Source organism: Gymnoscopelus microlampas (genome assembly GCF_963454915.1).
Source record: "Gymnoscopelus microlampas genome assembly, chromosome: 1".
NCBI classification, from domain to species: domain Eukaryota; kingdom Metazoa; phylum Chordata; class Actinopteri; order Myctophiformes; family Myctophidae; genus Gymnoscopelus; species Gymnoscopelus microlampas.
In genome coordinates this window covers 48,230,451-48,243,530 of record NC_139962.1, presented here as the reverse complement: position 1 = coordinate 48,243,530, position 13,080 = coordinate 48,230,451, and the positions used below count along the sequence as shown (strand labels likewise).

At 41.0% G+C, this 13,080-nt stretch overlaps 1 protein-coding gene across 1 annotated transcript in view; it reads left to right on the top strand.

The window, feature by feature from the left end:
- The window catches only part of ntrk3b (neurotrophic tyrosine kinase, receptor, type 3b), a gene marked incomplete at both ends in the record, with an annotated part of 250,628 nt that extends 238,438 nt beyond the window's left edge, over positions 1 to 12,190 (top strand). Inside the window, 2 exons of the mRNA XM_084052140.1 lie at positions 4,158 to 4,316; positions 12,005 to 12,190. Of these exons, the coding sequence (XP_083908266.1) occupies positions 4,158 to 4,316; positions 12,005 to 12,190 (345 nt within the window). The remainder of the gene's footprint in view (positions 1 to 4,157; positions 4,317 to 12,004) is intronic.
- Between the last annotated feature and the right edge of the window lie 890 nt (positions 12,191 to 13,080).

Genomic DNA, 13,080 nt, shown 5'->3' with positions numbered 1-13,080 from the left:
AGTGTGCGATTTCCGTGAAATTTTGCACGCACATTCCCACTAGGCCGAGGAAGAAATGCCACCCTTTTCACATTGGCCTGTTATAGCGCCACCAGCTGGTCTAATTTAGCCAACCACATTTTTGGAACAAAATGCCTCAAATCATGAATGCAGTGTCCGATTGCCGTGCAAGGCCTAAGAAGGAATGGCACCCTTTTCACATTGGCCTATTATAGCGCCACCAGGAGGCCATAATAACCTATCCGACCTGGCGGAGACCTGTGCTCCGAGGAGCACTTTTTCTAGTTGCATTTTATTTCACCGGTTTATTAGGCACATAAACCCTAACATCCCTATGCTGGTGATGTAACAATGGGCAAACATTCAGCAAAAGTGATTTTGCAAAAATAGCAGTTCTGCATGTTCACAATGCGTTGTGTTGTGACTTGTGACGTGCTGTGAGCTTGCACATCGTCTATTTTAGGCAAACTGATTTGGCGTAGAGGGAAAGAAGGAGGAGGCCACGTACAGACCGCCTGGGGACTCTCTTTCTGGAGTAGGGTTTAGTTAATGGCCTGTGCACTCTCTCCATTCTGTGGTTCTCCAAATAATGGAGAGGAGGGATGTAATATTTGTTTGCATGATACAGTAGTGGTTGTCATTAATCAAACTTGGAATATTGCTGACACACTCATATCAGAAATGTCACTTCCACAGTGACGGTTTATGCTCACAATAGTTCTCAGGGCTGACGGGATGCTTCATTAGCAACTGCATGGTACTCGGGGGGGGGGGGGGGGGGTTGTGCATCAGTTTTACACCCTCAAACTAGGGGCCAGGGTGTCAGACCTGCTCATACATTCTATGATCCAGACCAGATAGATATCCCTTATATTCTGCACATTGTGCCTTAAAAAATACCTTGGATTGGTAGCAGTTGAGTGTGACGTTAGTCACAAGGATAGTCTTGTTGTAAGCAGTCATGTACCATGGAGAACTGAATGTATTCACTCTACACCAGCTGCTTTCACTCATTAGTTGTGTCATCTATGGTTGAAGGTGTATTAATTTAATGGAACCAGTTAGTGCAGCGCTTATCACAGAAATATACTGTAGAACCTAGCTGTCTATGCCTACGCCATGGGTTCAAATTCATGACCCATAATGTCATGCCCTGCATTACCTCTCACTCTACTCTCCCTCTCTCTCTCCATTAGTAAAGCCTAATTTGTTCCGCAAAAATAACATATTTTCAAATGTGACGCATTACAACCGAAAAATGGATCACCCCCGTGTGACCTTGACATTTTTCAAAAACATATAAGTGCTTAACTAGTGTATTTACAGTATTGAACAGATCTAGCCTTGAAGTCGAGAGGGAACGTGTGTGAATGTGGAATCATTTGACCCCTCTTGGCATACACTGCACAATGAGGCTTGTAATGAATACAGAGGGCTCATAGTCTGGTAATATCCTGCATGTCGCTCCCACATCAGTCTTGTGTCGGCCCGTCAGGCCACATTGATTAAAAGCGGAGTCCTGAATTGACAGGAGTGGGGAAACAGATTTTAAGGCAATCTGAAGCTAATGAAAGCTGAGAGCCCGAGGATGATGAATGGATGATTGTTAAATCGATTAATATGTGGCCCTCAGACCGTTTACAGCCTGAGAGACTTTAGCAGCACAGAACTTCTGCTCATTTCACATTAAAGACAATTATCAGACAACCTTATCCACAGTGAGCGATGCTGTGGAGTAAGCTTCACTTCCTTGATTACCAACATTACAAGGAACCAATTAGCTACTGCTCATGTTATATTATACACTATCTATCTGATATGCATATACCATGTGTACAACAGTTGGATAAGCCCCAGTTCCTGATTCGCATGCATTACACTGTAATGATTACAGTGTACTGCTCATTTCATATTACTACTGGGGAATGATGCGTGCCCCACCCGGTTATGCATACCCGTTGTACCCATTGTCAGAGTACCTGTCTGTCTGTCTGTCTGTCTGTCTGTCTGTCTGTCTGTCTGTCTGTGTCCCTATTTTGCCCATATATGGAGATCTCTGTATCTCATTGGTATGCCAATAGTATATGGGCATATCAGTATATGGGCATATCAGTTGGATTGGCGGTTCTGGTAAACCGGTCCTCCATAATATGCCTATATATGGGCATACCGGTCGGACCGGTGGTACTGGACAGCCCGATCTGACCGACTTCACGCCGGGCACCGCACAACGAGTTTGAAGTCAATCTGTGAGCTTATATCACAGAGCGATGTCAGACCTGGAGCTCGGCTCACACTGCTACGTGCATACAGTGAACCACAAGCCTACGGAGTGAACCTCCGTAGGCTACGTTATCGACGTTACACAAAAGTCACATTAGCAGGTGATGTTTAGGCATTGTTCAAGTTACAGTATAGAATATCACTGTAGCCCAATGTAAAGGATGAAGGGAAGAAATGCTCCCACTACAGTAAGACTGAAGAAATGGTTTAAATTCACTTTTTAAGATGTGTACTATTAAACGGGGGGATTCAAGCCAGTTGACCAGATAATTACTAATTAATTTAGCTACACTATCTGAAAGCATTTTCAGTTGCACAGGGAAGCCCATCCCATTATTAGATCGGGATTGGCCGAGGACTGAGGCTGACAATAGGGACTTCTTTCTCTGTTCTCTCAGACTGGAAGCTAAAACTGAGAGAGTTGGTCTCTTGGGATATAATCAGTGCATCTGTGACCAATGTCCCCCCCCCCCGATCAAGATTGGCCAGTACAACATTTGTAAATGTTTTACAAATGTTGAAAAAAAAATACACTATTCAGAAATACTATAGAAATATACATTTGATAATTATCACTGGCAAAATGTATTTGATGTGTTGACATTTTTCACACTTATAGAGCATATCCGTGGTCATATGGACATATCTAATATTAGATGCCCAAACATGCCAATCTTAATTACTTCCTGTCAAATGAAAATGTACTGTGTGATGATGTGAAGCAAGCCCTTATGAATATGAATTTTGATTAAATGTACCTGTGTGATTCCTCCAAACACACCTGGTTTTAATTACAGAGCTACTCCGTTTTGAATCTCATTCAAAATGACGGTGAATTACTTGTTTTAAACTTAACCGGCACATTTAAATATGTATCTAAAAACATTTTAGGTTAGAAATAAGCAACGTAGTAACAAACATGCTTCACACTGGGCTCTCTCTCCCCCATGAGCTACGTGAGTGAGAATCCTACGAGACCTTCTCATTGGTTGAAAACTTCAAAATAAAATTTCACCAGGTTTTTAAGCATGAGGAACTGTCCATTGTCCTGGAATCATCACACTCACTCACTCACTCACTCACTCACTCGTGCTGTGAAGGCAGTTATTTTTTTATTTTTTTTCTCCCTGGTGCCGACTAGTTCAATTAATGTGTGTTAGTGTGTTTTCTGTATGGAATATTAAGGATGACAACTTGGCTGTGCTAATCCTTACGATTATGTAAGTCTCAAGTAAGCCTACCAATAGGCATAACAAGTGTGCTTAGATAGTCTAAATCGATTGTGTTTCATCTGACTTGTTTGTAGTTTGCGCATAATTCTACCTATTTTTTTAAAGTGCATTGTTGGGTTTTGAGATATTTGACATATTGTAAAGAGCATGTGTTATATAGTTGCTATCTAGGGGTGTTTAAAAATAAAAATACATTATGTCCCCCTGCTGATCATTGTCTGAAACCGGTGCTGAGTATAATAATATATCACCGACACAACACCATTGAGATCATTGTTTGCTCTGTATAGGAGGGCTCATCATTGGCTGTGTTACATGCACAAATACTTTCAGGATATGCCGCACCCTCACTAAACCACTTTCCAATATTAAGCATGCTCTCATGCATGCTTGGTAGTAAATTAAGCAAATAAAAACAGAAATATGTTGATTCCAGGCAATATATATACTTCAGTATACTTGATCATTTTAATCACTCCTGTCTACAAATACTGTATGAGGATACATGTGTGCATGTAGTGTATATGTTTATAGTATTAATAATAATAATAATAATAATAATAATAATGATACTAATACTCAAGTACCCCAAGTCGCTTTACATATATATGTATTTAATGTTCTCCTGCCCTGTGCTCTCAGGTGGGAGGTCACACCATGCTCCCCATCCGCTGGATGCCCCCAGAGAGCATCATGTACAGGAAGTTCACCACAGAGAGCGATGTGTGGAGCTTCGGGGTCATCATGTGGGAGATCTTCACCTACGGCAAACAGCCATGGTTCCAGCTGGCCAACAACGAGGTACAGTGATTCACATCCTTTTTAATGACAAGCATCCCATATTTGATATGCCACGGACCCTCCATTTGATATCTCTGCTGTCGGGCCGCAGAATCCTCGTTATCTCCATATTTCAACTTTTTATATTTAACTTTTTTCGTAAAGTAATGTCCTACGCAGTCGGTAGCGCTGTCGCCTCACAGCTGGAAAGTCCTGGGTTCGATTCCTGCCGGGGACGCTGTGGGCGCTGGGGGCGTGTCCTAGCCTCTGCGTCATCAGTGCCCATACCCTAGGTGGGGTTGGCGAAAGGGCCTACTCTGTGTGGAGTTTGCATATTCTCCCCCTGTCTCCTAGGGTAGGTACCCTCACAAAAATATGTAGTAATCCTGGTCGCTATACTACCTCCCCCATGACAGCCGGGGCACCTGATGGAGGGGAAAGGAACTGGTTGGAATAACATGTTCCTTCCACATGCTACGTCCTAACGGGGAAACTCCCCCCTGTCAGGTAATAAGAAGGTCAGTTGGCTCTCATGCATTGAAGGAGGCATGAGCTCGGCTCTGGGCTCCCTAGGCTGGCGGTGGGAGTGTTGCACCCACTTAGAAAATTGCACAAATAAAAAAAATAAGAAAAAAAAAATACCGAAAATAGCAGATCTACAAGCTCACGCGCAACACGTTGTGTAGATCGGCTATTGTCGTTTTTTTTTTATGTTTTTCAAATAATAATAAAAAAGGAATGGTTTTGGACGTACAAGCTTTCCACCCGACAGCAACAATATGATTTTGTATTTCTGGGACCCCAATCTACACCCCATTTGGACCGCTGGTGGTCCCCAGACCCAAAATTGAGAAACAGTGAGGTAGGAAATAGGAATCACAAGCAATGTAAAATTATCATTTAAATCTGTGAGTGTACAAAATGTAACCAACCAAATGAACCCTTAGAGGTCCATTTGGTTTTTCCTTTGTACACTCTCAGATTTAGAAATTGATACATTTTTGAGGAAAAAAACCCTGAAGATTTTACTACAAATATAACAGTAAATTAATTCAATTGATTTGAATTGATATATAAATAAATAAATACTAATACATCTAATTAAATAAATAGTGTCAAGTGTCTATGTGCAAGCTTTCATTAAAATAGATTGCTTGAGGATTTTCAACGAATCATGCATTAGTCAGTATTACTGTAAATGATGCCTTCAGCATGAAGGAAATAATGAATGGTTTATGGAAGACTTCAAATATGGAAGTAAAAATTTGCCAACTGTCATAAACATCACATGAAAAACCTACTGAATGCTTGAGGCGCCCATCCAAAAATCTTCACCCCAGGTTTACTTGGGTGATATACTTTACTGTATTCAACAAGGAAATGATGCAGCCTGTGTGGAAAGTAAATCCTGACTCAGTTTGATGCAAAAGCCGAACCCTTGACATCAGCAGATAAAAAGGAATAGGTTGACATTTTCAAATGAATCCTGTGAGGAAATTATTTGAATTGAGTGTCATAGAAAGGGATTATTACAACAACACAAGCACATTGTTTTAATAGGATTTGTCAAGATGCATAGGAAAACACTCTCATGGTTCTGTAGATTTTAAATGGTGCAGAATGGAACACCATAGAACACAGTAGAAGACAGGACAATGTAAAACACAGCAATATACGGTACATTACAATGAAGTACAGTACAATGTACATGTATTGTACAAACCACACTCAAAATCCATTTCTTCAGGATAGCCTTTCCCAGTTGAGGTCTAGTTAGGATGTCTCCCCAACCCATGCTTAATATTTTATCGATTTCAATCGAGCTCTTATGTCTTTGTTGTTTTCGTTTTTTTCTTATTAAAGTCAGTTCCTTTCTTTCCTTGTGTAAAGCGATTTTGGGTACTTAGAAAAACACTATATAAATCTGAGCTATTATTTTTATTACGGGGCCAGAGCTCTGCTCTGGAACCGTATTGTTATTGGCAGTATTCTGTCACTTCTTCTGCCACTTTTCGCAGTTCTGGCTGAACTGTGCCTTGACTCATGAGGAACACACGTATCGATTTGACCATTAAGCTCCGCCCTTAGATTGTCCGCAATTTTGAGCAGTTTGAAAAATACTTGTTTTTGCCAGTTCTGGCTTAACCGTGCATACGCTTTTTACGAAACTCGGCCATGTGGTAGATGCTCATGAAAAACTACCAAGAAATAATTCTCACACTCATTCGTCAAAGGGTGGCGCTATAGCACTCAATTGAAAGTGCCAACTTTGAACAGGTACAACTCATGCCCTGTTTGACCTACAACCATGAAACTTCGATACACACATGCGTCTCTTCATGCCCGACAACTTTCGTGGTCTGACTTTTGACCTCTGACCTTTAGATCGCCCACCATTTTGAATTATATGAAAAACAGTCATTGGCTCCTAACTTCTGCATTTTTTCACTTATGGAAAATCCGTTGGAAATTTTTGTAGGCAGTGGTCCAAAGTTCATGTGTAAAATGTTTCGTGCAGATTGCTCAAAAATCCCAGGAGGAGATAGATTTTAACTATTACAGTTTTATGAAAATTATTCATCTGTGCCTAAAACATACATGCAGACTCACATTTCTTTGAAACTTGGCAGAAATGTACAGGGTCATTCCAAATATCACTGAAACCAATCTCACTCCAATTGGCCAAAAGGGGGCGCTATAGCAATTTTTTGAAAAGGCAGACTTTAAACAGGCATAAGTCATGCCTCGTTTGGCTGAAAGTCGTGAAACTTGCTTACACATGTGCCTTGACTCATGAGGAACACATCTATCGCTTTGACCAGTAAGCTCCGCCCTTAGATTGTCCGCAATTTTGAGCAGTTTGAAAAACACTTAAACCCAGGATTTTTCAGCTATTTGCGTGAAACTGTATCATCTGTGTGATCTCCTTTTTCACAGTTACTTATCTGTTGGGCCAATGGCGTCTCCCTTAAATGAAGGCCTCACAATCTCAGGGTCGCCAGTTCAAGCCTCACTTGATGCAGACTTAATTTAAGTTGAATTGCAAACAACATGACTGTATCATTGAATACATGTGCAACTGTTAAAGGTAATGATGAAATGCTTCTTGGAGAGAGTATGTTTTTGCAATGTATGACAAACTTCATTGTGAAAATAACCGATCTACAATCTCAAAACTTTTCAGATAGCAACATGTTTCTGAGCTTGTAGATCGGCTGCTTTCACTGGTTCACTTTTATCTTCAACAGATGACCTCAGCCTGGACAAAGCTATAGCCCTATAGGTAGTGTCTCAGCCTGTGAATCCAAAGGTCGAGAGTTTGATTCCTGTCAATGGCAATAGGTTGAGATGCCAATGGGTGAGGTTTTTCACCTGGGATTGCCCCCCTGCGTCCTATATATGACCACCTCAGCTGGGTTGGGCTGAAAAGAATATTCGCCTGTTGGAATCATTTGCTTTGTCTCAATTTCAATCTATTCCCTTTCCATGTCTTATTGTGCTATTATTGCACTTTGCTTTTTGTCTGTCTGTCTGTGGGTGGGTCATTCCACTTTTCAATTGCATTGCACAAAACATAACTGCATCAAATAATGCATGTGCAATTGTTAAAGATAACATGAAATGCTAATTTGAGAGTATTTCATGTTAAAGATAACATGAAATGCTTATTCAAAAGTATTGTTGTCAAAACTCTCTCTCTCTTCAATCTATTCCGTTTCCATGTCTCTCTCTCTCTCTATTCACTGGCCCCGTATTATCGCTGCTTGCAGCTATATTTATTATTATTATTACCCCAATACAAATTACAATACAATACAAATTTCTTAATTAATCACCCTATATACTTCATTAAACGGAGTCCCCCAGGGGTCTATATTAGCCTACTATTTTCCTTCTATTCTACTCTTTTACTCCTGTGTTATCTTATCCTATCCTATCCTATCCTATCCTATCCTATCCTATCCTACCACACCTTGGGCTGAGGAAGCTCAGGATAATCAGTCTTTGTCTTAGTGAAAGCATACGCATTCACCCACTTTGTCACAAATTGGTTAAGAATGAATGAATCTGCCTTGCAGCTCTTAATCCAGTGTCTTCTCTTCCACTTTTTCTCGGAGACTGGGCCCCTGACCACTGGAGTGATAAATTGATGCTACTTTTTCCTTTTCCAGCAGACATGATGCAGCATTACATAATACCTTGTGATTGGGTTGTGTTTTTCCTCCTATTGGAAGAGGGCAGCTGGATTGAATCAATGAAATTCAATTAGGATTACTCTTGTAAAGCAAGCCTATTAAGAAAATTAAACTGACCTTATAGAAGAGGCAGGCAGGCAGGTGGCACGGCTTGTGCTCCTAATTTATCCAATTGAAATGTCGATATTTTCTTGGTCTCGACACAAATTGAAAATTTCCAATTTCTCAAACAGGTTTGAAAGGAAAAGTGTTTTCAAACACTTGAATGAGTTCAGCCGCATTATATTATAGAAGAATCAGTTTTTGTGTGCTTGCTGAAGTAATTTTGGTTCCATTCCCAGTCATTTTCAGTTTCACATTGGTTTCAGTCAGTGGACAATGGACAGTTAGTGCACCAATGTGTCTAATTTCAGAATCATTAAATCTGGTGCGTTATTTTGCAGCCAGCCTACAATTTTACTATCCTACAGTTGTGATTTTACTATCATTCGGTTGTGATTTTACTATCAGATGGGGTTGTGATTTTAGGATCAGACGGTTGCGTAAATTCCCCACTCACCAACATAATCGCTTGTGTAAAGTTATTTTACGCAGTCATTGGCTTGGTCTTTTGGACAGAAATTCACAGTCCAGATAGAAGCAGATAAACATGTGCTCCATTCTCATTAATATGCTGCCTCTCTCTCTATCTCTCTCTCTCTCTCTCTCTCACACACACACACACACACACACACACACACACACACACACACACACACACACACACACACACACACACACACACACACACAAAATGCGCAATTACAATAGCTACCCCGATGACAGTAATTCATTTGGGATTGCTTTCGAAAAAGGAATGGGGTTCGGGGGGAGGCGGGGGGGACAATAGAGGATTCTGATTACAAAAAAGTTTGGATTACTCCAACCAATTATGTTTTACTTTGGATTGAAAAGATTATGATAGGTTGTTACCTTTACTTTCTGGTTTTCAAATATTTGTTTTTAGGAGCAAATGTTTGTGAAAGCCCTGCAAATAATAAACTGAGCTTAATTGTCATCAGCAGCCCCAACTTTTTGTACAGCAGGTGGTAGGGTTGTAGTACTCGAGACCAGTCTCGGTCTCAAGACCGGTCTCGAGTCCACATTTTAATTTACTCGGTCTCGCCTTGGTCTCGCCCATGATTTTACTCGGTCTTGACTCGGTCTCGGACTAAGGGACTCAGGACTTTACCCCCACCGAGTCCACTCGAGTCCAAGTCACTACAATGCAATTAAATCATTTTATTAAACCCATATTATGAGGAGCCCATTCACATTAACATTGTAAGAGAGCTGTCTGGTTCTTATGGACAGCTATCAAATAATAATAATTTTAAAAAATCTGGTCTCGGTCTCGACTCGGTCTCGCCTCCTGTCGGTCTCGGTCTTGACTCGGACTCGCCCCCTCGGACTTGGTCTTGACTTGGACTCGCTTTAGGTGGTCTCGACTACAACCCTAGCAGGTAAGTGGGAGGGGTTCTGAAGGATACGCAGGCCTCCCCTGCATCCTTCACTCTGCCACCACTTCTACACTATCCAGTTTGACACCCACCACCCAGCTGAGCTGGCATTCCCCACCATGCTTGTTCAACATTGGAGGTTTTATATTGTGTTCGGGTAGCTCAGTTGGGTGAGTGCTCACCTTTGAACTGCAAGGTTCTGGGTTTATTGCATGACGCTATATGTTTTGTCGTAGGAGGAAAAGTGAAAATGAGTGTTTTTTTTTTTTATAATTTTGATCGCTCGATTTTGTAACCCTTTTTTTCACCCGGTGCCAAAATTTGGTGTGATCCTGGGCACTACACTCCCCCCAGGGCCGAGCTCATGCCTCCTTCAATGCATGAGAGCCAACTGACCTTCTTGTCACCTGACAGGGGAGAGTTTGCCCGGTCGGACGTAGCGCGTGGAAGGAACACGTTATTCCAACCAGTTCCCTTCCCCTCCATCAGGCGCCCCGGCTGACCAGGGGGAGGCAGTATAGTGACCAGGATTACTACATGTTTTTGTGAGGGTATTAACTACCCTAGGAACCACGGGGAGAACATGCAAACTCCACACAGAGTGCTTGGTTTTTGTTTCCTCAGCAAAGCAGGCGCGCCAACAGGTGTTAAGTCCGAGTTGGCAAGCCGTGGTGGAGGGAATCTAGCCTTGTAAACCCCTCCCTCCGGAAATCTCATCAAATGCAAATGAGGCTAGAGGGAATCGTGTATCTCATGAAGCAAAACAAGCTCACCCTTCACCCTGTCACACCCTTTATTTTTCCTCCTAGGAAAAAATATTATTGCACAGTGAACATAGCTTGGGTAATTAAAGGGATTCTAGTTAACTTGAAGCCAAAAAAAAATATATATATATATATATATATATATATATATATATATATATATATATATATATATATATATATATATATATATATATATATATATATATATATTTTGCATTTCTTCCCGTCTATCAGCCACTATATAATGATGCTGGGGTGTTTTCCTGCATTGAAACACAGTCCTCTTTCTGAAATCCGTATTTTCCCTACTATTTATGTTTTGACATCCGAGTATCTGGGATGTAAATGCAATGAAGTGCATGTGCGTGTGTGCGCGTCCGTGTGCACAACCCAGCGAAGGTTGGCCAATCAGGTGGCGAGTTTGAGTGAAACCAAATGGAACAGGAGGCCATGTTTTCATGTCCGCTGTTTTTGGTTTCGGTTTTAAAACTTTAAAACGCTCTCAAACTTCTTTTTTGAGGCACGGAATTTACTTTTAAGATATCGTTTGGATAGAATTTAGTTATTTGACTTCATATATGTGGTCAATTAATCATGACAGAGCCTATTCAAAAATAAAAATTCAGAGAACCGGCAGGGGCGGGCAGTGACACGTATGTATCCGAATAAAGCAACCTATTTTCGGCATAGCCCCTTCAAAAGTCCCCTTGCGTCATATTTGCTCGTGGTGGGGAAAATGAGCTGCTGATTGGCTGAAGGGGAACAAACTGCTGATTGGCTGAAGGGGTTGTCAGTCAACGGTACTACTACTACAACTATTTGACAACTGTTTTTTTCTTTTCATCTCTGAAGTTGCCTAGAACCCCTTTAAGGCAAGTAGTATGTACTGGGAGCTAAAGGTACTGTATGGGTGGCGCTCCACTTCTGAAATCCATCTCACAGTGGTCTAGCACATTGTAAGGGATAGACACCCTTGTTGCTCGGCTGATTCCAATAGTAAGCTACTTTGACATACTTATTTACTTAATTATGAAACAATTAAATTATATAATATAGCACCATGTGAGTTTTTGCTTTTGTTTTAAAAGAATGACATACAGTATGGTTCCATTAGTACCTTTTCTTTAGACGAACCTTCTCCCTGCAGGTGACTGTGTCTTTTTCCTTTGGTCTCTTTATCTCTCCCTTCCTCCTCTCTATATGGATCTTGAAACAATATGTATCTCTTCTTCTTCCTCTTCCTGCAGGTGATAGAGTGCATAACCCAGGGCAGGGTTCTGGACCGGCCGAGGATTTGTCCCAAGGAAGTTTACGACATGATGCTCGGCTGCTGGCAGAGAGAACCGCAGCAACGACTCAACATCAAGGACATCCAGAAGATCCTGTTTGCTATGGGGAAGGCGAGCCCAGTCTACCTGGACATACTGGGCTAGCACTGGGCCATCTCCAGTCTGGGTCCCCAGATGGACGGACGAACAGACAGACAGAGGGGGACAAACAGAGTCGACGGACAGACAAAAACGAGGAAGTAACCAAACAAACAACCACCAACCTTGCACCACTGTCGAAATCAAACCATCACCTACCAAGTATTTGGGGACTTTAAAGGGACTTTAAGTGCCTGCAAAACACTTTTTTGGATATATACTGGATAATTTAAAAACAACAAAAAATATTCGAAAAACACACACGCACTTTTACAATTTTGTTTACTTGCGTATAATATGTATAGGTCTGATGAAGATGTTTTCTTTTTCTCCTTAAAAACTTGCAGAAAAACATAAAACACCACACAATGGAAATGGAAAAAGGGGTTTTGTGTGGATTACTATCAAAGGAGAGAGAAAGGAAATTATATGGCATTTTGCTCACAGTATATGGCATAAACAAAACACCAATGGAGGAATAATCTACCCTTTTGTTTTTTGACTATATTATATTCAGAAATATTACATATATTTTCTATTTATTTCTTTCTTTGTTGTGAAGGAGTTTAGAGTTTGCCATGTTGTTTGGAGTTCAGAAGGCTTTTGAAGATGACATCAACAAACTATTGGCAGGGACAAAGGGGAGCCTTACTGTGCTCCGATTTGGCTGGCACTGGAGAAACTCTTACCAGGCCATGCCCATTTTCTCTGGAATTAAAAACAACAAGATGGCTGAACAAGAATCTGTTCCGTTGAGGAACTAACTACCCAATCAGACAAATATATTTTAATTTAAAAGAAAACAAACAAAACATGTACATATTGTAAATTTCTCTGTGTCCAAAAAAATTATGTTAACTTATTTTTTTCCTGAGGTTGTTTTGAGTTCATGGAGT